Genomic DNA, 22,836 nt, shown 5'->3' on the forward strand with positions numbered 1-22,836 from the left:
TGAGTGGGTAGTGCGCCCTGCGCTTGGCCTGTTTCCTGATTGGTCAATGGCAGGCGAAGGACAAGTGACCTTTATGTCAGCTCTAAACAACAGCTCACCTCTGACTAGACCAGACAGCAGCACGTTACGTTAGCTACAGACTGTTCATCTCCGTTGCAATATTCAAGGAGTTTAAACAAAGTACACATAGTACGTTTTCTTTTATCTCAGTAGGTTTTGGGGCAGTTTCCCGGTTCGGGGCAGTTTCCCGGTTCGGGGTAGTTTCCTGGTTCGGGGCAGTTTCCTGGTTCGGGGCAGTTTCCCGGTTCGGGGCAGTTTCCTGGTTCGGGGCAGTTTCCCGGTTCGGGGCAGTTTCCTGGTTTGGGGCAGTTTCCCGGTTCGGGGCAGCGTGAGGGGGGGATGAAGACGTACCTTCACAGCGTAGTAATGGACTCCGTAGGTGGGGAGGGACTCCACAATGCTCATGTAGCTGCGAAAGAGAGGGAAACAGACACTCACGGCTCCCAGAATGCACTCTCATCTGTGTGTGACACACCCCCCGGAGGTCTTTGGCCCCACCGCCCCCCCCCCACGCTTCCGTGTAAAACGGCCGGGCTCTTTAGAAAGCAGCCTTCCCGCACGTACGCGTATAATCACACGCACACACAGACGCATAAAGCCGGTAAATGATGTGTTCTTCATTCCGGAATGTTAGGCTGCTTATGGTGAGGGGAGAATGAGTGGCTGTGTGGGCGAGATGCGTGGGGAGGAAACAGAGACAGATCACGAATGCTCGTACTCTCCAGAGAGAGAGACAGAGACAGACAGACTGAGAGAGAGAGAGAGAGGAGTGAGACAGACAGTCTGATGAGAGAGAGAAAAAGAAAGACATAATGAGGAAGATGGGAGTAGAGAGAGACAGTGAGAGAAGGAGAATGAGAGGTGGGGGGGGGGGAGAGAGAGAGAGAGAGAGAGAGAGAGTACTGCAGACTCACTTGACGATCGCCTGGCCTCTGGACTGGCCGCTGAGCTTCTTGTAGTGCTCGATCACGCGGTCCTCACTGCAACACAAAACGCAAAAAACAAGCCCCGCTTTACTCCCACAGACGGGACAGGCGGAGGCATGAGCCACCGGACCCTCCTCATACCAGAACTCACAGGGAGAGCAGGCACAGCGCTGGCCCGGGTCACCTGTACACCTGCAGTCCCCCTGCGCAAGCTGCACGCGCTCCCTCCTCCGGCTCGATGACTGACAGACCGCTGAGCGGACAGAAGACCATCGCGTGTTTCAGAGGAGACTGGGGGGGCAGCTGGTCTGCACCCTCCCAAAACAACGGAGGAGGTTACAGCGACGAGCAGGAGCTTCCAATAGAACTGAGCATTCCGCATCAGGAGAATAAAGGGGCAGTAATCTGCACTGCAGCTGCAGACAAGGGGCAAATTAAAGACACCAAGGGGGGTTGGGGAGACTAGGGTGGGGCGGGGTGGACCCCGGGACCTGAGGAGGAGCAGGGGGAGCAGGGAGGAGGTGCGGGGAGGAGGGTCGAGGTGCGGCAGGGTCACAGGTTCGTTCACTTTCCCTGTCGCTTGCGCTCGTGGAGATTAACGGCTGAGGAACGCAGGCACAACCAATCGATGCCGGGCTGAGAACCACAGGCATGACCAATCAATGGCAGGTCAGGGATCAAGCGTAGAGAGAATCCACTTCGAGCGCAGTCCTGAGTGAGCTCAGCAGACGGAGAGGAGCACTCCACAGAGGAGGAGTCAGAGGGGCGGGGAGGGGAGGGGGTCAGCTGGTGGGGGCAGTACAGTGTGTGGGGGTGTGTGTGTGTGTGTGTGCCTATGTGTACATATGTGTCTGTCTGTCCGTGTGTGTGTGCATACGTGTATGTATGTGTCTGTGTGTGTGTGTTTGTGTGCGTGTACGTGTGTGGGACAGCAGTGCTAGAGATAAATATACACACTGTCAAGCTAATTCCCATGAGGCAACAGAACAAGGGGAAGTAGCTGCATTGTTTGTCGACCGGCGAACTTGGCGGTGCTGAGCTCCACCAAAGGCAGCAGCAGCAGCGCTGACTGACAGAAAGTTTCACAAAAAAAAAACAAAACCAAACAAACGAGACTAAAGACGAAAGACAGCCGGAGCAGAGGCGCTGGAGGAGGGGAGCGTCTCGTGTTCTGAGCTCTCTCTGAGCGCCAGGGCTCCCGCAGCGCGGGAGGAGCGGAGACGAGCGGCGCGGCGGGGGAGGAGCGGCGGTCTCTCGGCCTCACGCTGCGGCGCGTTAAATGCTGAGGCTGCTGGGAAGGCAGAGGAGCCGGGGTGGGACAGCTCTCACGCTCGTGGCAGGGTTTGGGGGTTTGGGGGGGGTGTATTTGAGGGGTGCAGGGTTTCCGATGCGCCTGCAGCTGCTGGGGTTCTGGGACCGCTCTGTCTGGCAGCTGCGCGGGTTTTATAGTGTGTCAGCTCCGCCCTAAGCTCCGCCCTCGACCACGCCCACACGCTCTGAGCCCCGCCTCCTCCCGCCGGTCCAGGTGCACACGCAGGTGCGACACTCGTGCAAACAGACTTGGGCCTGCTGTGCGCCCCAATTTTCACTTCATCATTCCAGGGCAGATTTAAAAATGTTTTACAACTCATACTGCAGCTTTAAAACCATGAAACATTAATAGAGCCACTTTATTATTTATTTATCACAGAAGGCAACTCTTGGAGACACATTAATGGATGTTAGAAAAACAGGACGGCTTGAATCCAGCCTCACCCCAACACAGAACATCCGTCTGCACCTGCAAAGCCCTGTTTGAAGTGATGATGTCACTGGCACACAACCCCTCCCCTCCTTATTAATGAAGTGAACTGAGGAGTCTTTTGAAAGCCAGAACACTGACAAATATATTGCTTCCTCCTCCACACTTCTGAAGTCACAGTCACAACACTGAGGACGAAGGCCTGCACTCTCGAAAAAAGTGTTAATATCAAACACACTTTCTGCGTGACTGCTTTTGTGTTCCCTCCAACACATTTTCTGTCAAAGTTCCAACTTTTGTGTGGCAGATATTTTAGTGTGGAGGAGGCCGGGGACGCACCAGTAGGCCAGAGACGGGTGCTCCTTCAGGGCCTGCATGGGCAGCGCCGGCAGCTTCTTCAGGTCGGCTCTCGTCGCCTCGTTGCTGATGACGAAATAATGAAAGGAGCGAAAGAAAGAAAGGGAGAAAGGGAGAAAGAAAAACACAACCGTGAGAACGCCATGGCAAAGTTGAACAGGGCCCAACAGTTGCTTGGCAGGACAGTGCAGTTCTGCATCTGGTCCCCGATCGTAAAGTCATGCGGCCAAAGTGTTCTACAGAGAGGGTTTTTTTTCTTTTATAAAGACGCATTATTGAGTGTTTGGGTCTGTGTTCTTTTGATGGAACAATTCAGCCGCAAGGGGTTAGACCTCTGGACCGCGTTTGGTTCCAAAGGTTGAAATGTCCCCCCTCTCTAGTAAACAGTGGGTTTGGGTGACGTTTGGGTGCTTTATGTTAGACCTGTGAGGCTGTTTCAGTGTCACTGATGATGACAGATCTATGAGACTCATTCAGTGTCAGTGATGATCACAGATCTGTGAGACTCGTTCAGTGTCAGTGATGATCACAGATCTGTGAGACTCGTTCAGTGTCAGTGATGATCACAGATCTGTGAGACTCGTTCAGTGTCAGTGATGATCACAGATCTGTGAGACTCGTTCAGTGTCAGTGATGATCACAGATCTGTGAGACTCATTCAGTGGCAGTGATGATCACAGATCTGTGAGACTCGTTCAGTGTCAGTGATGATCACAGATCTGTGAGACTCATTCAGTGGCAGTGATGATCACAGATCTGTGAGACTCATTCAGTGGCAGTGATGATCACAGATCTGTGAGACTCGTTCAGTGTCAGTGATGATCACAGATCTGTGAGACTCGTTCAGTGTCAGTGATGATTACAGATCTGTGAGACTCGTTCAGTGTCAGTGATGATCACAGATCTGTGAGACTCGTTCAGTGTCCGTGATGATGATGTGGGAACACTGCTCTTGCGTGTAGCTGCTCTCTCCTCTGTCTCTGGTGTGAAACGTGTGAAACAGCTGTGTTTGGGTGGAGCGTCGTCCCCACCCCTGACTCAAGCCCCCACCACTGACCCCCTCACCCCGGCCTCTCAGAACCACCCCCCCCCCCCAAAACCACCACACCCCCCCTCCTGGCTGCCGGCTTTACTGAGGGTGGGTCAGCGGAAACCGAAGGCTTATGGAACATTCCAGACTGGTGTGGGACCGTTACAGTAACCCCCATATTTATTTGTTCTGCTATTTTGGGGAGGAGGAAGACGACTCCTCTTTTCCCAGCAGCCTCGGCGCTAGGCTTTGACACAGTTTTTGAGACCACCCCCTAAGCCTCCAAGTCAGCCGTTACATCAAAAGCGAACAAGTTCGGTTTCCACCCAGGTGCACTGAAGGTAAACAGCAACGCCCCAACTCAAAGCTCACTCCAAGATCATAACATCACTACTAGTAACACAATAATCCAAGGCTAAGGGAATCACGGCATCTAGTTTGAGGAGAGGGTCTTGTTTTTGCCTTGCAGAACATTATTCTAGGTGACGCCTGTGTGCTGGCTGGGCTCGTGACTTCACGTGATGACACAGTACGTTTCATACGATGCTTGCATCTTGTGATTGCAGAAGAAGCAAAGATTCACTCAGTGAGAGCTGGTATAATTCTCTACCGGAAAGGTCAAAGCCACACAGTAATTTTAAAGAAACGTTTTTTCTCGGTTCAGACATTTTAAAAGAGCAGGAGTTCGTTTAGCAGACCTCCTTCCTGCAAGTATTCATGAGGCAGTCCATCCTAAGATGCGTTTTGGGCTACAACAGTCTGACCGCCGTTCAATACTTCTACTTGACTTCATCAGTTGTGGCTATGGTTTGCCCTTTACTGCACTTTAAATGGCGTTTTACAGCCGTGTGTCTCTGCACACGGCAGCAGGCTGATTTGAGTGGAAGCTGCAGACGGAGAGCTCTGCAGGATCCCTCTGGGGGGGCGGCAGGATTTGAGGACAACAGACGAGCAAAGCAGACACAGCTCGCCGGGCGGGCGAATCTAAACATGCACAAAACGGAAGGATAGCACGTTATTTTTTTTTGGGGTACGTCTTAAATCTGATCTGCCAGGGATTTATTTGTGTGTGTGTCAGACATTCGTCATAAAGCTGGAGTGCTTCCCGTCGTGGATTATACAGCCAATCGCAGAGAAGGGGGGGGGCGGAGCTGGAGAGAACCAGGCCAATCCAATCCACACAAAAAACGTGACGCAGACAAACGTAAAAGCAACGGCTCTCCGCCATCGTGTAAAATAAATCAAGGGCTCAGAGATAAGGGGTGGGGGGAGGTCAAAAAAATATTAAAAACAGGCTGATAAGAGCTGGCTTTGTAGCGCTGTCTGGCCTCGGGTCTTACAGCAGCTTACAGACCCTCTTTCCCCCCAGCACCATTGTTCCCCGGGACAATGCCCGCCCTGTTCCTCCCCGTCTTATTTTTGGGGGCCTTTCACGCCGGCTTTGGGTCCCCCACGGGACACAAGCCTGCCCCCCGCGCCTCTCTCTCAGGCCAGCGCACAGCGCACAGCCAGAGCTCTGACCCTGCAACCACTGCCTGCGGCTTCACACTGCCCACAGCTCAGGACCCACCGAGAGAGGGAGGGAGAGAGAAGGAAAGGGAGAGAGAGAGACAGGGGAGACAGAGGGGAGAGACAGAGAGAGAGAATTAGACAGAGTGGGAGAGAGGGATGAAGAGAAAGAAAGAGAGAGAGGGGGGGCAGAGGGACAGAGGGGGAGAGAGAGAGATAGAAAGATAGAGAGAGTATTGGTAGATAGAAGCCTTTCTGTTGCGAGTCACAGCCAGGCAGTCCTCACTGAAATCAAATGGTCAGGATGAGAGAGAATCAGTGAAGGTGGAAAAAGAGGAGGAAGATTGAAAGAGAGAAAACAGACGGAAGACAGAGGGACAGAAGAAAAGAGAGATAGAGGTGAACGCACAGATTTTTGGCAAAGAGGACGGGGTTGCCAGCCCGCAGGGCAAAATTCCCAGATAATCACAGTTTGGAGGCTCAGTAATGTCTCTCACTCTCCCGCTCAGCGCGTGGTGAGGGTTCTGAGTAATTATTATTATTATTGTTATTATAATTACTATCATTATTCCTGATATTAATAAAAAAGACACACTGTAACTCGGCTCAGTGACTGGCATTAGGAGGAATTCATTAACGCAGTAATAATAGTCTCTGAGGACAGAGAACAGATGTGTGCGTTTCTCACGGAGCAGATAAACACTGCGTCGGTGAGACAGGTTAAGTTCCACCCGGAGAACAACGGCCTGATTTAAGTGGATTAGAGAAAGCTCAGGTGTGCTTACCTGGTGAAGTCCCCTTTCGCCTCCTGCAGAGAGAGAGAGAGAAAGGAGAGAAAGCGGTCAGTCATGCGTGTGTGCGCTTTATGAGAGGGGCGGGCGGAGGGGCGATGGGGGGGGGCTTCCTGCGGGCTGAAAGGCTGGGATTAATCAAGGTGAAATGAGGTGCGAGCAGCGTGAGACCCTGCAGCGGGGGCCTGGGAAACACGATCTCCCCCAGCTGGGGAGAACTCCCCCCCTCCCCCGCAGCTCTTTAATGGGGACACCTGATCCCCCCCGCACCTGGCCGCCCCGGAGTGCGCCCGCGCCCAAAATCTGGGGTTTGATGAGCTCCTGCCCCCCCGCCCCCACAATCAGCTCCGCCCCCTCCCTCCTCTGCCGCGCTGGGGTGACCCCTAACATAGAGAGCTCCCAAAAACACTAAATCACCAGCTTTATGAGAACGCTGGGCGGAGCTGGGGGCGGGGCCGGGGACAGGAGGGGCGGGGCTGGGGATTCGGTCTGACAGTCTCACTTCAGTCTTTTAAGAGCCGTGGTGAAACACACAGTACTGTTGCACTAGGATAGCACACAGCTCTGGGTCAGCAACATTTTACGGGAACAAACGGTTTCACTTTCACAAAATGCTGAAAACAAAAAAAAAAAAAGCCTTCACACTACTTTATTTTTTGAGATGACACGAGCAGCAGAGCTGACCGAACGCAGCGGTTTATGAGGGACACGGCTCCCAGCTCTGAGATCAGAGGGGCGGGCCGCACGGTAAAGACAGACGGAAAGGACGGAGTGATGAAGTAAAGACGAGGCCTCGTTTCCTCGGCGGACAGATTTTGGGAAGCGGCTCGGCGTCGCCCCCCCTCCCTCAGAGACGAGAGCCGGGGCACCGTAACGGGCCGTCCCAAACTCAGACCTGAGCGGCTTTAAATTACCCCGAACCACGGGGGGGGGGGGCAAAATCAAAGGCCGGCGTGGGCCAACTTTCCTTTTAAGCGAAATATACGAGGATTTGTGAGATCATGGCAACCCCCCTGTAAGGCTCTGTAAAGTCCGTTTTACAGCCCATTACTCCAAAGCTCCTTTAACGTTATTGGTGAGATTTATGCCTGTTAGTGTTGAGCATTTTTGGTGGCTTAACCAAGCATCACCCATTGAAATATATGATGGGAAAATAATGAAACTTCTGAGCTGTGCATCGTGGGAAACTGGCAATTAAGCTCGCTAATCAGAAACAGACGCGGGAAAAGGAAAACTAAAAGTAAGACAAAAGCGTTACGCCATTTTCAGAAAGCAGCCAAATTGTGCGTTTTAACTAAATTCAAAGCCTTTGGATTACAAGGTTTTTACACCCTTACAAGTTTCCTGATTCTAGAGCGATACTTTGACTTTGGCGCCTGTGTGGAGCGCTGCGTGTTTCTGTTTATCCGTTCAGTTACCCGTGGGCTTACCTGCAGAATGTAAGAGGCCAGCTCAAAGACCACCTCGCTGTCCACCTCGATGAGCTCCTGCGGGGGAAGAAGAGGAAGGAGAGGAGTGAGCAACTGCTGCAAAGACCAAAAAAATAAGTCCATCTCTACAGGTATTTTACGTATATATGGGCTTTAAATCTTATTTCTATTACTTTTTGGCATGGAAGGTCAAAGTGAGCCCAAACAGGGTCAGCTGAAACAGGGTCAGGGGTTCAGCGTGCAGGGCGGGCAGGTACACCTGTATGTGGTTAGGGGAAATGTGCCATGAAATGACCACGTGTCAGTAACTAAGAGTGACACTTTAACACAGACGCGGGTAATAAAATCGGCCACAGCAGGCTAGTCCTGGTTAGGTGTTGTTGAGTTCCAGCCAATGAGAGCAGGCGGGGGGCGGAGCCCGGGAGCGGCTCGGGAGAGAGGATGAGCCGGCCGGTTCCCATGCCGACCAGACCAGCCGCTTCAATGGCTCCTCTTTTGTACTCTGCCAGCATGCGGCCTGGGACCCCGGAGACAAGGAGGACCCTGTTCCTTCAGCCCCCCGGTTTAATTAGGAGCCTTCAAGAGGAATCCAGGCAGGCCAGCTTAAGCTAGAGTTACCGCCCTCACTGAACTGAGGCCGCACTCCCCGGATATTTAGAGAAGGATCCAGAAACACGCTTAAGGACTGGGAACATCGCGCCGTTTGCCTGTTTGGCCAGGCAGATGTAAAGGAGAAAAGGAGGCTGTGACTGCTCCAGCGGCACTGACCGAGCGGTAGCAGGAAGGGCGGTGGCCTCGCGTGCGAGACCGAGAGGTTCCAGTGACCCACTTTAACGACAAATTCAAACAACACATGAGGAACGCGAGACGGGCCACACAAGAGCACCGAACCGCTAGGCTATGAAGAGAACAAGCGCTTATGGCTGGGGCCACACAGCGAGTGTGTGTGTGTGTGTGAGAGTGTGAGTGTGTGTGTGTGAGTTAAGTGTGTGTACATGTGTGTAAGGCAGACAGTATGTAGGATAACATTAGTGTTGGGCTAACTGCAGCTCAGATATGAAGCAGCCAGAACAGACAGTGTTAACAGCTCCTCAAGCACCCAGTTCAGCCCCCTGAATTACAGGGCAGAATGACATCCTGCATCTTCACAGACACCCAACATTAACCACCCCAGCCTCAGCCAGCAGAGTGTTCCCACTCCAGCGGCCTGTCCGTTCAAACGCGACCAATCGGCAGCCGGATCCTCTGACAGAGACGCACTCTCAGCTCGCACCCCGCACAGAAGTACCAGACTCCCCGTGGGGCCGGAAGGCCCCTCCATATCAAACGAGGGGGGAAAGCCGCAACCCCCTCCCAAGGAACAGCGCTGATTTTAACAGACGCCCGCGTTTTTTTATTTTACCGGATGCCACGCTCTCCAGGCTCATGCCACGGAGGACAAATGGGAGGAGATTAGATGAACAGCAGCAGTACATCATCCCAGCCAAGCGTGCTCTTATCGCCGTGCGGTGCCACGGAACTTTCCGGCACTAAGTTTCCGACCATCTAACTGCATGAATATTAAACGGTGCGGCTATCATCCCGCGAAAGGGGTCTGAGAGGTTATCTGACGTGAAGGCCTGCTTTTGCTATCTCCACGGGGTTTTATATGCAGATAGCCTCGGTTATCTCTGCGGACTGGGGAACAGCAGAAGAGAGATACTGAAATGGGAGGAAAGTTGATCCTTCAGTGCAGATAGCCGCCGCTAACTAACATGCAAACCGCACTGAATTAATGCGGATAGATTACTTCCTCCCTCTCCACTCGCCACAGGGAGTCAATATGATTCAAGTGGCTTCAATATCTTCGTCGAAGTCCTCTGCTTTCTTGCAAATGGCCTGAACTTAAAAGTAATCTAAGCTACTTCCCACAGTAGATCACAGATGTTTTAACATGTACTAACAGAGGAAAACTTGGTGGTTTTGGGAACAAATAAGTTCTGACTGAATCATGGGTAGCATTTCTGAAATCAGGCATTTCTATTGTCCCTCCACTCTTCACCACAGCATCTTTCGCCCCCTAGTGATGGACAATAGAACTGCAATATTCATAAAACAGTCTGTGAACTTCCACTATGGACTTCGAAAGATCTTTCAATGAAACCATTAGTATATTCTTTAAAAAATCAACAGCGGTAAGTATTATTTTTAACGGTAAGAAAGCATTAAATAATGAGCATGTGCTTACCTTGTAGATGCAAGACTTTGCATTGAGGAAAAACAGCTCAATTGTGGCATTGTCCTTCAGGTAGGATATACTTTCAATGTAAAACCTAAAAGACAAAAGAATAAAGAAACACTTTAAAAATGAAGAAACGTAGCAAAAAGCGTGCCACACTCACAAAATGAAAAACAACTTTAAACTACCTGAGGAGAAATTCACAACAAGTGAAGGACTGCTTTAAAAATAGATCTCAGCAATCACTCTGTGGTGGACTTGTGTGATGCCGAGAGGCACCACTAGGGGTCATCAGACGCAAGAGCATAACCTTGGGATGTGACGTGAGGTGATGTGATTTGGCCTACATTCCTCATTACTGTGCTCAACGCATGATGGGGTTTCCATTTAACTGGAGCGTATTTATTTGCACGGCCGAAGACGAGGAAGGCATTCCGCGCCCTAATTAACTCCTCGTCTCCATCCGGCAGGGAGGAGACACAGAGAGGAACATCGGAGATGAGGGAGAACACAAAGAGAACACAGAAACTGCACTCTTATGAGAAGCAACAGGGAGGGAGTCTTGCTACCGGAGTGGATATTCATCGATGGCACACCAGCCAGCGCGTGCAGAAAACGGTGACCATCCTGCGATTCTGATGAGTGGCAGGGCGGTAGGCCAGGGAGACACACTGATCCAGCTGACCACCCGCACCACCCACAGACAGAGAAAAGACAGCTGTGACATCACAGTACCGGTAGAACACAGTGAAGAGCAATGAAGTATCCACCAATCACCATCGCCGTTGTTCCAGTGCCCGTTATCAACCTGCTCAGTGATTGGTGGAGCTCCTCTTGGTTCTCGGTGTGCAAGGCGAATTCTACGTCAGTTTGATCCCAAATTCATTATCCCTGCCCTTGAACCATAAAATGGGGGAAAAACACACTCTGCAAAGTGACACAAATGTCTATTCCAGTGTGACATTTTCCAGACGCCAGGGCACAGAATAAGGGTTTTGTCAATGTGGGTTTCCCAGTCCCCTGCACAAATCAAGCGACCCACAATCATTAGGTCCTTCCGCCCGCAAGTCACACGGAACCCACGACACGCTCGGGGTCAGCCAGGCTCTTAACTGTTTTATTGAATGACTGCGATGAGGTTTTTTGGGGGGGGGGGGTTATAAATATCGGCAATCCATTCAAGTTGTAGTTTGAGTGACAGACCTAACAGCAGAAGGAAAGATTTAATATTCATCAACGCAATTCGGGCATTCCCGCAATCGATACACAATCAAGGGGCGCGTGAAAGATCACGCGCGCGTGTTAAGACCGGCGCATCGCCAGCCCTGCTGCTGAGGACCGCCAAAGCCCAAAATGAAGCCTGATTATCAACTCAGCGCTGACATTTCACATAACTGTGGTCTGATCAGAGCTCTTTGTGGTTTGGGGGGGAACGGGGGGGAGGGGGGGTGCATATGTCCACATCACACAAAGAAGAGAATAAAAGCAAAGCTGTCGCAGGAGGTCAGACCGCGCGACGGGAACGCCGTGGGCCACGTCTCGCCCAATCAGCATTCAGTGCCCACCGGCTCTACAGCACAGCAGCCAGAGGGGACCCAGCTGGGCACAGCAAGGTCAGGGGCCGTCATGTTCCACACCGACACGGCTTTAAATATAGAGCCCTCAACACCACAGCACGCCTGCAGCCAGCAGGGCCACCAATCAGAGCCTGCGGTGGCTTATTCTCCACTCTACTGCAGATAACAGTGTGTGTGTGTGTGTGCGTGTTTGTGTGTGTGTGTGTGTGTGTGTGCGTGCACGTGTTTGCATGTGTGTATCTGTGTGTGCAAGCGCACATGTTTGTGTGTATGTGTATGCCTTTGTATGTGTGTGCGTTTGTGAATGCAAGAGTATATCTGCGCCAGTGTATGAGTGCGTATGTACAGTATGCGTTTTAATGCCTGCTTCTGTGTGAATGGATACGCACATGTCAAGGCGTGTGCGTGCGTGTGTGTGTGTGCGTGCTTGTGTGTGCCTACGCATGTGTAAATGCATATGTGTATGCGTGTATGAAGGTGTGCCAGGTCTCAATACTACATGAACAATAATACAGGAGCAACACACACGTGTGTCTCTGCTGCTGCCCGACTCCCCTGGACCTGAGGCCGTGCTTCAGCCTCACGCAGGGTTTTTCCCCCGACCTGGCAACCCGGGGCACTCTGCAGTCCAAACCCATCCATCTCTCTTTAAGCTCTGCGGGTCGGCCGCTGCCTCCCAGTCCCCACCGCAGCGCTGTCCACCATAAATACAGAGAGCCAGTCTGAGCGTGCCCGAGCCCGACAGGCCCGCGCAAAAACCAGCGGCGTCGTCTCGACGTGACTCGGCCGCCAAACGAGCGCAGCGGCCTCGCTTTTATGTCAGCGACGCGACCACGCGTCAAAATGGACGCCTGTAAACACGGCGCTGGCGACAGGCCATTTCCGTTTCGGCGTTCTTGTCAGGGTAATATAGGCCCGGTCAACAATGACAAACTGCGAAGAGCTGATCCAGAGAGGGGGAAAGGCTCCAGCTCCTGGGGCTTCAACAGGTGCTGTATCTTATATAAGAGACGGCTCGTATGATTGGTCAGCTTTAAACGCACGCCCCAGCGGTCGGCCTCTCGTTCCTTCACTATCTTTTATAAGAGACGGCTCGTGTGATTGGTCAGCTTTAAACGCACGCCCCAGCGGTCGGCCTCTCGTTCCTTCACTATCTTTTATAAGAGACGGCTTGTGTGATTGGTCAGCTTTAAACACGTGTCCCAGCGGTCGGCCTCTCGTTCCTTCACATCCGCCGCGGTGCTGGAGCGTGAGGATTGGGGGGGGGGGGGGGCGTGTTCAGTCGGCTCCGTAATCCGCAGAGGGCTGAGGGCAAACAGCCGTAATCGGGCGATAAAGGACGCTAATTCTGCCCCCCACGGATTAACGGGAGAAACGCCGCTGACTGAGCGCTGGGCCCACGGCCGCGATGGGGGGGGGGGTTTGGGGGGTTTGGGGGGTTGGGGGGGAAGGAGAGGGGGTGGGGGGGCAATTTTACAGCCTTCTCTCACTGACCCCTTAATTTGCTTCCATTAGAGCACCGCTCTCCTGCGGGACCAATTAATTATCAGAGCAGCGCCCCCCCCCCCCACCTCCACATCGCCGTAGTAACCGCTCCGTTATCAGCGCGCCTGCTGGTGCGGATCAGAGACGCTCAGAGAATCACAAGCAGAGAAGAAGAGACGGGGGTCTCACTCACTGCCGCACGGCAGCATTAGGAGCGCCTGGAAGCTTTCAAATCACGCTTTTTGGAATGTTTTTTAAAAAATTCTAAAATGGTGTTCTAGAACTCCAATGCTTTCAATTAGTAGTGATTGTGACATCAGCAGTAGAATGTTCCGGTAAGAACATTCTGATCACATATTTGTGACCTCACACCTTAAAGGGGTTAAGTGCAGTGCATGATGAATAAACACCATGCCAACACTGACCTGACGCAGAAGAACAGAACCACCGGCCCGGACTTCTTGGGGAACTCGTGCTCCAGGACCCTGCGGTCCAGCTGCAGCCAGCTGAAATGGCCCCTGGAAGAGGAACCCAAAACCAAGCAAGGTTACTCATACAGCACACACACCCAACTACAATCACCACCCATACAACACACATACCCAACTACAATCACCACCCATACAACACACATACCCAACTACAATCACCACCCATACAACACACATACCCAACTACAATCACCACTCATACAACACACATCACCAACTACGGTCACCTCCCACATTACGTAATATCATGTCAACTCTATTGGAGAAAGCAGGCTGGATGCCACATAATCAGACTGTCACATAATCGCACTGCAGTGCGTTAGCCTGGTGAGCACATGAACCCTGCGGTGCGTGACCCACGTTTGAGGCGGTGTTTGAGAAGCAGGCGCGGGCCGCTGCGCTCCTATCTGCATGGAGCCCTGGCAGCTCAGGCCAAGCCTCTTTATGCATCAGGTCCTCAGTGCACAGGACTGCCTCTCAAAGGCTTTCATACACACAACTCCCATCTGCTGGTTTGAAGTGGACTCCTGCTCTCTCCCGCTCATCCCCCTCTCTCTCTCTCTCTCTCCCCCCCCCCCCCCCTCTCTCTCCCTCTCTCCCCCCCCCCCTCTCTCTCCCTCCCCGTGGTCGCCGGGCGCACAAGAGAGCGGGCTGCCTGTGTGTATTTCTGTCTTTCAAGTGCCTCTTTCAATCTGTGGAGAAGCCGCCAGATACCGCCAGTTCCAGCTGCCTCCAGGACAACCGCAGCCCTCTGGCAGATGCCTCTGACATCCCGAGGCCCAGACCAGGGAGGAAAGGCGGGCTGAATTTCAAATTCATTTCATCTTCAACCGCTCAGTTTTTTAGTCTTTATAATTGAAAACCTCAATAGCATTTACTGGAGAAGAAAAAAAAAAACCCTGCGTTATTAACGGTTACCAGGCGACTCGGGTCCTGTTATGGCCAACTCTGTGCATCATTTTCTGATATGAACGATGTGTATGAAGTCAATGAATAAATAACCAGGCTATTCGGGCATCTGATGAGACTACTAAACACAGCACAAGGCCCCCGAAGAATCTGACGGGCATACTCACGTTTCATCAGTGTAGGATATCCCAAAGTACTCCTTCTCTTTCAGATTGAAGTGGGAGGCAACCAGGTCCAGCAGGTCTTTAGCCATCAGTTTGGGCTGCAGGGAGAGAGGGACAGGGAGAGAGAGAGGGAGAAAGAGAGAGGGTGGAAGAGAGGGACAGGGAATGAGAGAGAGAGGGAGAGGGAGAGAAAGGGGGCGTTACTGTTTGCAGGGTGCCCACGTGCTCCCCGCAGGGTGTAGTGTGTACTGCTCTGCAGTGCTGAGGGAGGTAAACAGTGTTAGCGTAGCGGGGCTGGGGGGGGGCTCCCCGGTGAGCACGTGTCTGTGCTCTAATGGCTATCGATTTCCTGCAGTGACTCAGCTCCCGGCCCCTCGCCACGGCAACGCTCCCGCCTCGTAACGGGACGTAACCTTGGAGAGTCGCCGCGGTCGCCGCCTCCCCCCCCCCGCCCCCCCCCGCCCCGTCCTGCGCTGGCGGCCAGGTCCCGCTCATCGCTCAGCGTCAGCGGAAAAGCCGCTGGGAAAAAAAAAACCCGCCTGCAGCCGACCGGAGCAGCACCAGCCTTCACACCCTCTCTTCTGTAGTGTTCCCAAAAAAACGACCAGGCAACCATTCGGTCAAACCGAATAGGTCGCAGCAAATTTCGCATTAAGCATCTAAATATTTTCCACAACAACACGATAGAAAATCTACATTTATTTCCTTGCAAAACTGCACCATTCAAAGTAATTAATAACTCAAAATATCTACTGTACAAATCAGGAGATCACACTGTTATGGGGATTTGCGCTTATCTTTTGAGCAAAGTGCTTAAGCGCCAAAAGTGTTACTTATAAACAGATTTTTTCATTTTTTATTTTAGTGACTACTGAACATGATTGTGTTAACAGTAAAAAAAGAACTGCTCAAAGTTAAGCATAATGCAGCACCACGGGTGGATTTAATGTCGTACTCTGGACTGAAGATAGGAATCGGCACTTCAAAATTTTCAAGGATGAGAACAATGTCACGCATTCAGTGCAGTGAGTGCTGCTAAACGGGCTGTAATCAGGGGCATGAGCTGGATGCTGACAGATCTGCATCGCCCCCTTTTAATGTGCATTCCAGCAGGACAAGTGTGCATTAAACAGCTTTTAACAAGCCTGGCACATACCAGGGGGGTTTTCAGCCCGTCCATAAATTAAAAAGGGTTCATAAAAAAAAGGCTTTACACTTTGAAATATTTTCCAAAATACTATAAATAGTTATTGCATATGAAGTCTGGCCAGGGAGCCCCAACAGTACCTTCAATAACCCCCCTGTTGAAAACCCAGGTTATGTACTACACTCCCTCTGTACACAACCCGAATCCCCCCCGCTTCCCCCCTCGCCCCTCCCCTCCCCCCCGCCCCATGAAAGACACAGACGCCGAGCCGCTCTAATTACTGTTTTCGCTTCGGCCGAGGCCGCTTCCAATTAAGCGCGCGGGAAAAGGCGACAACAGCGATCATTAGAGCGCCTCGGCACGCCCACCTCCTCCTGTAAATAGAGCAGCGGAGAGCAGGGGAGAGCAGGGGAGCGCAGGGGAGAGCAGCGGAGAGCAGGGGAGAGCAGCGGAGAGCAGGGGAGAGCAGCGGAGAGCAGGGGAGAGCAGGGGAGAGCAGGGGAGAGCAGGGGAGAGCAGGGGAGAGCAGGGGAGAGCAGCGAGCGGTTACGCGCTCACGCGCGGGGAAAGACACGCTCGCTCTCACTCAGTACGGGACTTTGCGCCCTTTTCCCTGCTGTTCTGCATTTTGAGCTGAAACAAAGCTCAACAAGCTCCTTTTTTTCTTTTTATTTTTTACACCCCTCCACACAGCTTCTGCAAGAACATAACATTTATTTTGCGTAAATAGGAGCTTTGACTTGCACGTTTATCACAAGGGGGGGGGGGAAGAAGAAATAATTTTTCAGTGCTCTCAAGATACACAGAAGACAGCTAGCCCACCACCAACGCACCGTGAGCGTAAAACTCAATATCAACGCGTATTGTCGCGTTATTTACGTTTTATGAGGTTTAAACCGCAAACACAGTAAATTAGATGGTTCTGAAGCAGGGGGTGCCGCAAACAAGGTGATCGCTGTTAACTGTCATTTCCCAAAAGAGCAGTGTGTGGGGTAAATTATTCACGCAGTGGCTCTCCTCCCCTCTTCCTGTCCCCAGGGCTGTCGGGATCCCTCCCCCACTCTCTGAATGTATTAATTTCTATAAACACGCCGTTTTAATATTTCATTCTCTCCCCATGCCACTGGGGAAACATTCCATGCTCTCCCGCCTGAGCAGCAGCCCGCCTGCTGACATGAGCGCTACGGAAACACCCAGATAACACGGGCAGCACGTGGCCCCACCGGGCAGCCCGAGAGAAACACTCACATAATAGTGCCCAGGGGAGCTGGAAACAATGGATCAGCCAGAGATCGACCGAGAGAAAAATTAATATCACAGCGTGGTTGCCCCGGCGATTCCCAGTTAATCAAGAACGTGAAGCCCAAGTACAAGCGCGCACACACACACACACACCCACGAGCGCACGCACACACACACACACACAAGCGCATGCACACACGCACACACACCCACGAGCGCACGCACACACACACACACACACACACCCACGAGCGCACGCACACACACACACACACACACACACACACACACACTCCACAGACCCTGTAAAGCTGCAGCCTTGTTACTGGATTTGCAGAGGAAAGCTCTCATTGGCTGATTCATGAATGGGGACTCAAAACTGCAGCACCGGCTGCTTCTCAGTTTATTTTTCCTGGAGAGCCGAATAATCCACACGGAGCCCTCTGGAATTACCCACGCGGACTCCGCGGGGAGGGACGGACGAGCCCCACAGGGATCTGAGATCCCGCAAATACATTAAAGGAACATGTTTACCCAAAACTCCTCTTTCCATGTATGCATATTTTTCCCCATCAGACCATCATATAGAGTAACCGAACATACAAGAAAAAATACACGATACAACGTTGAGATACAGTTACTGTATCAGTGAGTTCTTGGTGTTGAAAAGAGACACTACCCAACTCTGCAGCACAGAGATAGGGATTTGAATGGCTGTTCTCCTTTTAACGTCTCCGCAGTACTGCCTTTCACACAGCACAGCAGCATTAACCCTTTGAAGAGTAGGTTCTTTTGGAATGTTTTTTCAAAATTTCAAGTCAGTGTTCTAGAACTCCACTGCTTCCAATCGCCAGTAGTGATTGTGACATCAGCACTAGAATGTTCAGTTAAGAACGTTCTTATCAAGTTTTGTGATCTCACACCTTGCAGGGTCAAAGCCCGGGTAATCCAATTAAAATTCTACTTCACTGGTGTAATGAAAACACTGCTATGCTACACATGACTGATGGCGTGCTCTGTTCCTGGGGATTGCTGCATGTTCTACGTTCTAGGGGCTGTGACGTGCGCTTGCATTTCTGCCAAAGCTGTCCTCTCCAGTTCAGCGTTCACAGAGGGGAACGGCCGGTTAGCTGCGCTGTTTTGGAGCAGCTGAAGTCTCCTGATAAGACGGAGTGGGGAAAGCACCCTGAATCGTTGGGAAGCGAGCCAGCCTGGTTCCAGCTGTTTGGCAGAGAAACGGGCCGTGGAATGCGTTTCGGGGATAGAGACACACTTGTTCCCTCCGCATTAATGCATTAGCGAAGCGTTGCGTGCGGAGGATGCACCTCGCCAGCTCCAGGCTAATGCACGCTTGACGTGTTTGTGCATGGCGTGCGAGGATGAACTTAAGCAGGGGGGCATGATGGAGGTGTGGGTGGACGGGAGGTAATGCACTGCACCAAAGGGAGCAAAATCAAGTCTATTAATCTTCAGGGGCGATGTGAACGCGAAATAAAAAAACTCTAACAGCACGTCCCGGCTAATTACAGCTGTGTTCGGGGCTCGCTTTCCATTAGGAAGCGCAATGAAATGAGCATTAGCGCCAAAAAACAGGCGTCTTGCTCTGCGGTCGGGTTCATAAATCACACAGCGGCCACTCCGTAAAGCAGTTCAGTCCAACATCGGCTCCAGCGAGGCCTTGGACAAACGTCCAGCCGGTCCACTGAGTGCAGTGTCCTGCAGGTCGGCCATTTTGCTCTAAGGTCTTCGAATGAGCAGTGGAAAAATAAACCTACCAAGCTACTCCAGAGCCAGGTTAATACTCCCTGATGTGTCTCTTAGCACTTGATTGCTAATCAGTTTGCCAATAACACGCTGCCTCTTCACACACAGACCAATCATCAGGTGCCCGGTGCACAGAGCGCGGTGATTAGGTGCAATGAATTTACCCTGACAGGGCAACGCTGGACCTGCATCCTGAAACAGGTGTACGCCGAATCACATCGCCCCTTAATTTGGCCCAGAGTGCCGTTGGCTGGACGTCCGAGCCGCTCGTTAACGCGGAGTTCATTCCAAGCCAGGATTCCCTGTCAGGAGTGATTCACTGGACCTCATTGGCCCAAGCCTCTCCACGCATACAGGTTAACAGGACATCAGTGACCAACAACAGGAGACTGCCAGCCACTGCAGTTCAGCGAGAACTCTACTCTGCCTACCGCAGTGGCGTGTAGTACTGCTAAATACCCCCATAAACCACCGCAAGGCTGCACAAAAATACAGACTGAAATAAAAAAATTTTTTTGAAAGGGCTGAGCCTGGTTAAGTGGACCAGGGTGATGGGGCTGGAGAAGGGGCGGGAGGGGGTTTGTCAGGGGGTGCAGGGCGAGGAGATACTGCTGAGGGTTTCACCCAAATGCAGCATCCACGTTAATCTTGCCCTCTTGTCTATTCCACGTCTCTCCCTGATCCAGCTACTCCACACCGCGCGCAATGGAGTCCATTAACAGGTCCCTGGAGGGAACCACTAATCACCGCTGTCCCATTCATCCCGGGCACAGCCCAGCCCCCTGGGGCCAATCACCCTGTCCCGTGTGTCACCGCATCAACAGGGACACAACTGACGGGGCCTCAAACAGGTGTCCTGCAGGCCGGGGGGCAGCCGTTAGCAGCCTTTGTCAACGTAACCTGAGCCCCGAGAGCCATCACAGGCCTTCATAAACAAAGGGGAGGGCGTGCGACATTTGACCATGTGACGCCATGCCTGCTTGGTTTCATTCCCTCCAGGAAACCCTATTTGCCTCCCAAGAACAATTTAGAGAAAATAAATTAAAATTAAAAATAAGCAGCCTATTTCTCCAAGGAGCTCCATATGCAGGACGGCAGATGTACACACCACCTGAAGCAGGGGATAAGAAGTCTGTTACTACTACCAGCGACCTACAGCTGAAAACAGAAGCATGAAAACAACACCTCTAAACTGTGGTGCTACAGGAACTACGATTTCAAATCACAGCCGGTTTAATTTTACCTAAAACAGAGTCAGCATCCCCCTGCAAGACATTCTTTCTTAGCAGCAAAACCTAAGACCAATTTAATGTGATATCTACATAAAATCTTCATTTTCTAACAGAAAAAGACCTAAAAAATCCTAACCTTCTCAAACACCGACCGCCATTTTGAGTCCAACCGACCCAAACACTGGCTTTCAAGCAGCCAAAATTGCAGCTAGCAGACCCTTTAGACAGGAATCCACCAGCCAGGTGTTCAGGAACACACTCTCCATAATTAAAACCTTACCACAAATACCACGCTTGAAGGGGTGTTTAAAGTCAGTCCTGGGGACCCACTGTGTATTCTGGGTTTTCTTCCTACCATAATTGCAACCTCTGAATAGTAACAAGCTCTTAATTGCTGTTAATTAGACATTTAATGTCTACTGAAGGATGATTTACCCCTCTTATAAGGTCGCATTATGTCAGAAACAGCAACGTACGCGGAACAAACGTTCCACGTTTACAGCGCTGGGTCTGTGGAAAAAATAAATAAAATAAAACTCAGTTAAAAGTCCCTGAGAGAGGCCCTGTGTGAAAGCAGCAAGGCGCTAGCGATAGTGTCAGCAGCAGCATTAGCATTAGCCTTAGCGTTAGCGCAGCTCAACCCGCCGCGGAGCTGAGGGCGGCTCAGAGCTTCGCTTCCTTGCTGAGCGCACATCCTGCTGAGCCGGCCTCAATCGCGCACTAAAATGGAGGGAAAAGGGCTCCTGAGCGTGAGGGTGCGTCTCGCACCCGACCCGGCGTCCGAGTGGCGGCTCGGACTGTGCAATCACACAATTTTTGGGATATGGGGGGGGGGGGTGAAAAGCTCCCCACGTCGGGCCAGGTGACGCTCCACATCCACGCAGGACGAAAGTGTCACGCTAGGACGAAACGCCGCCGTCTCCCTCCTGGCTTGGGCGGAATATTCCGGAAGGCGCTGCGGGGCGGAGGGCTTTAGGCGGATCTGGTCCAGGGGGCCCCCGGGGGTGTCCGGCGGGCGTGTTTACTTCACAGGAAGCAGCTTGTCCTGAGTGTTTAGACTGCACTTTCTACAGACCAGCAGGTTAGGGGGGGGGGGGCAGGAGGGGCGGGGGTGAGGGGTGGATCTGCCAAACACAGCCTGCTAAAGCGCTCCCTCTCCACACGACAACAGCGGCAGCAGCACTGACAGCCATGCAGAGAGGTCTTAATCGCTCACTCAGCGACACAATAACACTCCGCGATTGGCTGGCTGGAGTGTGACGTCATGTCACATGTCATGGAGGGTTGCGTGCGGTGTTCCATTTGCATGCTTCACACATTTACATTCGGTAAACAACCGATCGGACACAGGGCTGTGTTTGTTGAAAGTACAGTACAGCCTGTTACAATAATATACGCTCATGCGTGGAAAACTAAACAAGAGATCACATGTTCTGCAGCAGGATTCAAAGACCGGCTCATTATATCCACATATTCCAGTAAATAAATACCTGGTTTGGTTTTCAATGGCTTACGAAAGGCATTCCACAAGCATTCCACAAGCCACTGTGCTCTGCGGCGAAATGCTTTCACAAATATAGTCTTGGGGGAATTCTTAAGAACCCCATTCTGTCAAAGAAAAAACTGAGTTCAAAGAGAGCCGAATTCAGCCTCCTCTTGTCTAAAGGACTCGTCTCGGTTTAGAGTGCAGACCCTAAATTAAAAGCACTGTGCTAATATTGCATTGGTGTCTTATTAAAGATGTAAATAACTAGCAAAAACGTACGTCAATAGTTCAAAGTTGCGTTTTTCTCTTACTGTGCTGGGACAGAATGTGAAGACAGGGGTTTGAAAAGGTGGCCACTGCCTCTACAAGCACAACAATTTAATCACCTTCAGGCGCCCTGTGCTCACTGGCTTTCTAGTCCGCTTGTGTTCAAAAATATGCAAGTGATGCTCAGTCATGTTTTATTATCAGCAGGGGCTGGGCAGGGGGTGGGGGTGGGGCGGGGGTGCTGAAGCTGCAGGAATGGACCTGGGGGTCAGACACACCTACTCCAAGCCTTGCAGGTAATCCAACAAAAACATAACATGTATGTAAATAGCCCTGGTTTCCCACAGCGACGCCCCGCCCACGCCCCAGCACAGCCAATAAGAGAGTGAGACCGGATACCTGCACCAGGAGCTCCAGCTTCCGGTCGTCGAGGAGATGGACCTGACATCGCCGCCCCTCCGTCATCTGGAGGAGAGAGAGAGAGAGAGAGAGGGATGTGGCACGTTAGAGTCAGGCCTCAGGGGGAGGTCATGTGTCAGCATGAGGTCAGGGTGATGTCACACACACACGGAAACCCACCCCAAACCCAGTACTGAGTGCCACACAGGAAGCTAAAACACATCCACGTGCTCACCAGAGTCAGAAAGTCCTGGGGTCATAGAGTAAAAATCCTGCCGTGTGTTTCTTTCACCATTGAGCTCAGCCCAGCTGACTTCATTAATTAGTTCCACCACCTGGCTGATGAATGTGTGCTCGTTAGCAAATCCAGGTAGACTGGAGCAAAATACTGGGGAGGACTTTCACTGTACTCTCTGTACCTGGATTGTCCATCTCTGGACGTTCACACACGCTGTGCATCGCGCCCAAGCCCCCGTCTGGTCCATGTCCAACCCCCAAAGGCTGCGGGGGGGGACCAGGAAACCGTACAGCAGTAACCATGACCGCCATGACCCCGAAACCACACTTCCACGAGACATTCCACAACCAAGAGCTGGCAAACGTACATGTAA

The 22,836-nt window shown here is 51.9% G+C and overlaps 1 protein-coding gene across 9 annotated transcripts in view; it reads right to left on the bottom strand.

Annotated features, from left to right (window-relative positions):
• The window catches only part of frmd4a (FERM domain containing 4A), a 140,233-nt gene that overhangs the window by 25,479 nt on the left and 91,918 nt on the right, over positions 1 to 22,836 (bottom strand). For all 9 annotated transcript variants that reach the window (XM_035401781.1, XM_035401782.1, XM_035401780.1 and 6 more), the window contains exons 2-10: positions 22,226 to 22,291; positions 14,692 to 14,786; positions 13,550 to 13,642; positions 10,072 to 10,156; positions 7,845 to 7,901; positions 6,409 to 6,431; positions 3,067 to 3,150; positions 975 to 1,040; positions 412 to 469 (exon numbers count right to left, since the gene is read on the bottom strand). In XM_035401781.1, the coding sequence (XP_035257672.1) occupies positions 412 to 469; positions 975 to 1,040; positions 3,067 to 3,150; positions 6,409 to 6,431; positions 7,845 to 7,901; positions 10,072 to 10,156; positions 13,550 to 13,642; positions 14,692 to 14,786; positions 22,226 to 22,291 (627 nt within the window). The remainder of the gene's footprint in view (positions 1 to 411; positions 470 to 974; positions 1,041 to 3,066; positions 3,151 to 6,408; positions 6,432 to 7,844; positions 7,902 to 10,071; positions 10,157 to 13,549; positions 13,643 to 14,691; positions 14,787 to 22,225; positions 22,292 to 22,836) is intronic.

Source organism: Anguilla anguilla, chromosome 19, assembly GCF_013347855.1.
Source record: "Anguilla anguilla isolate fAngAng1 chromosome 19, fAngAng1.pri, whole genome shotgun sequence".
NCBI classification, from domain to species: Eukaryota; Metazoa; Chordata; class Actinopteri; order Anguilliformes; family Anguillidae; genus Anguilla; species Anguilla anguilla.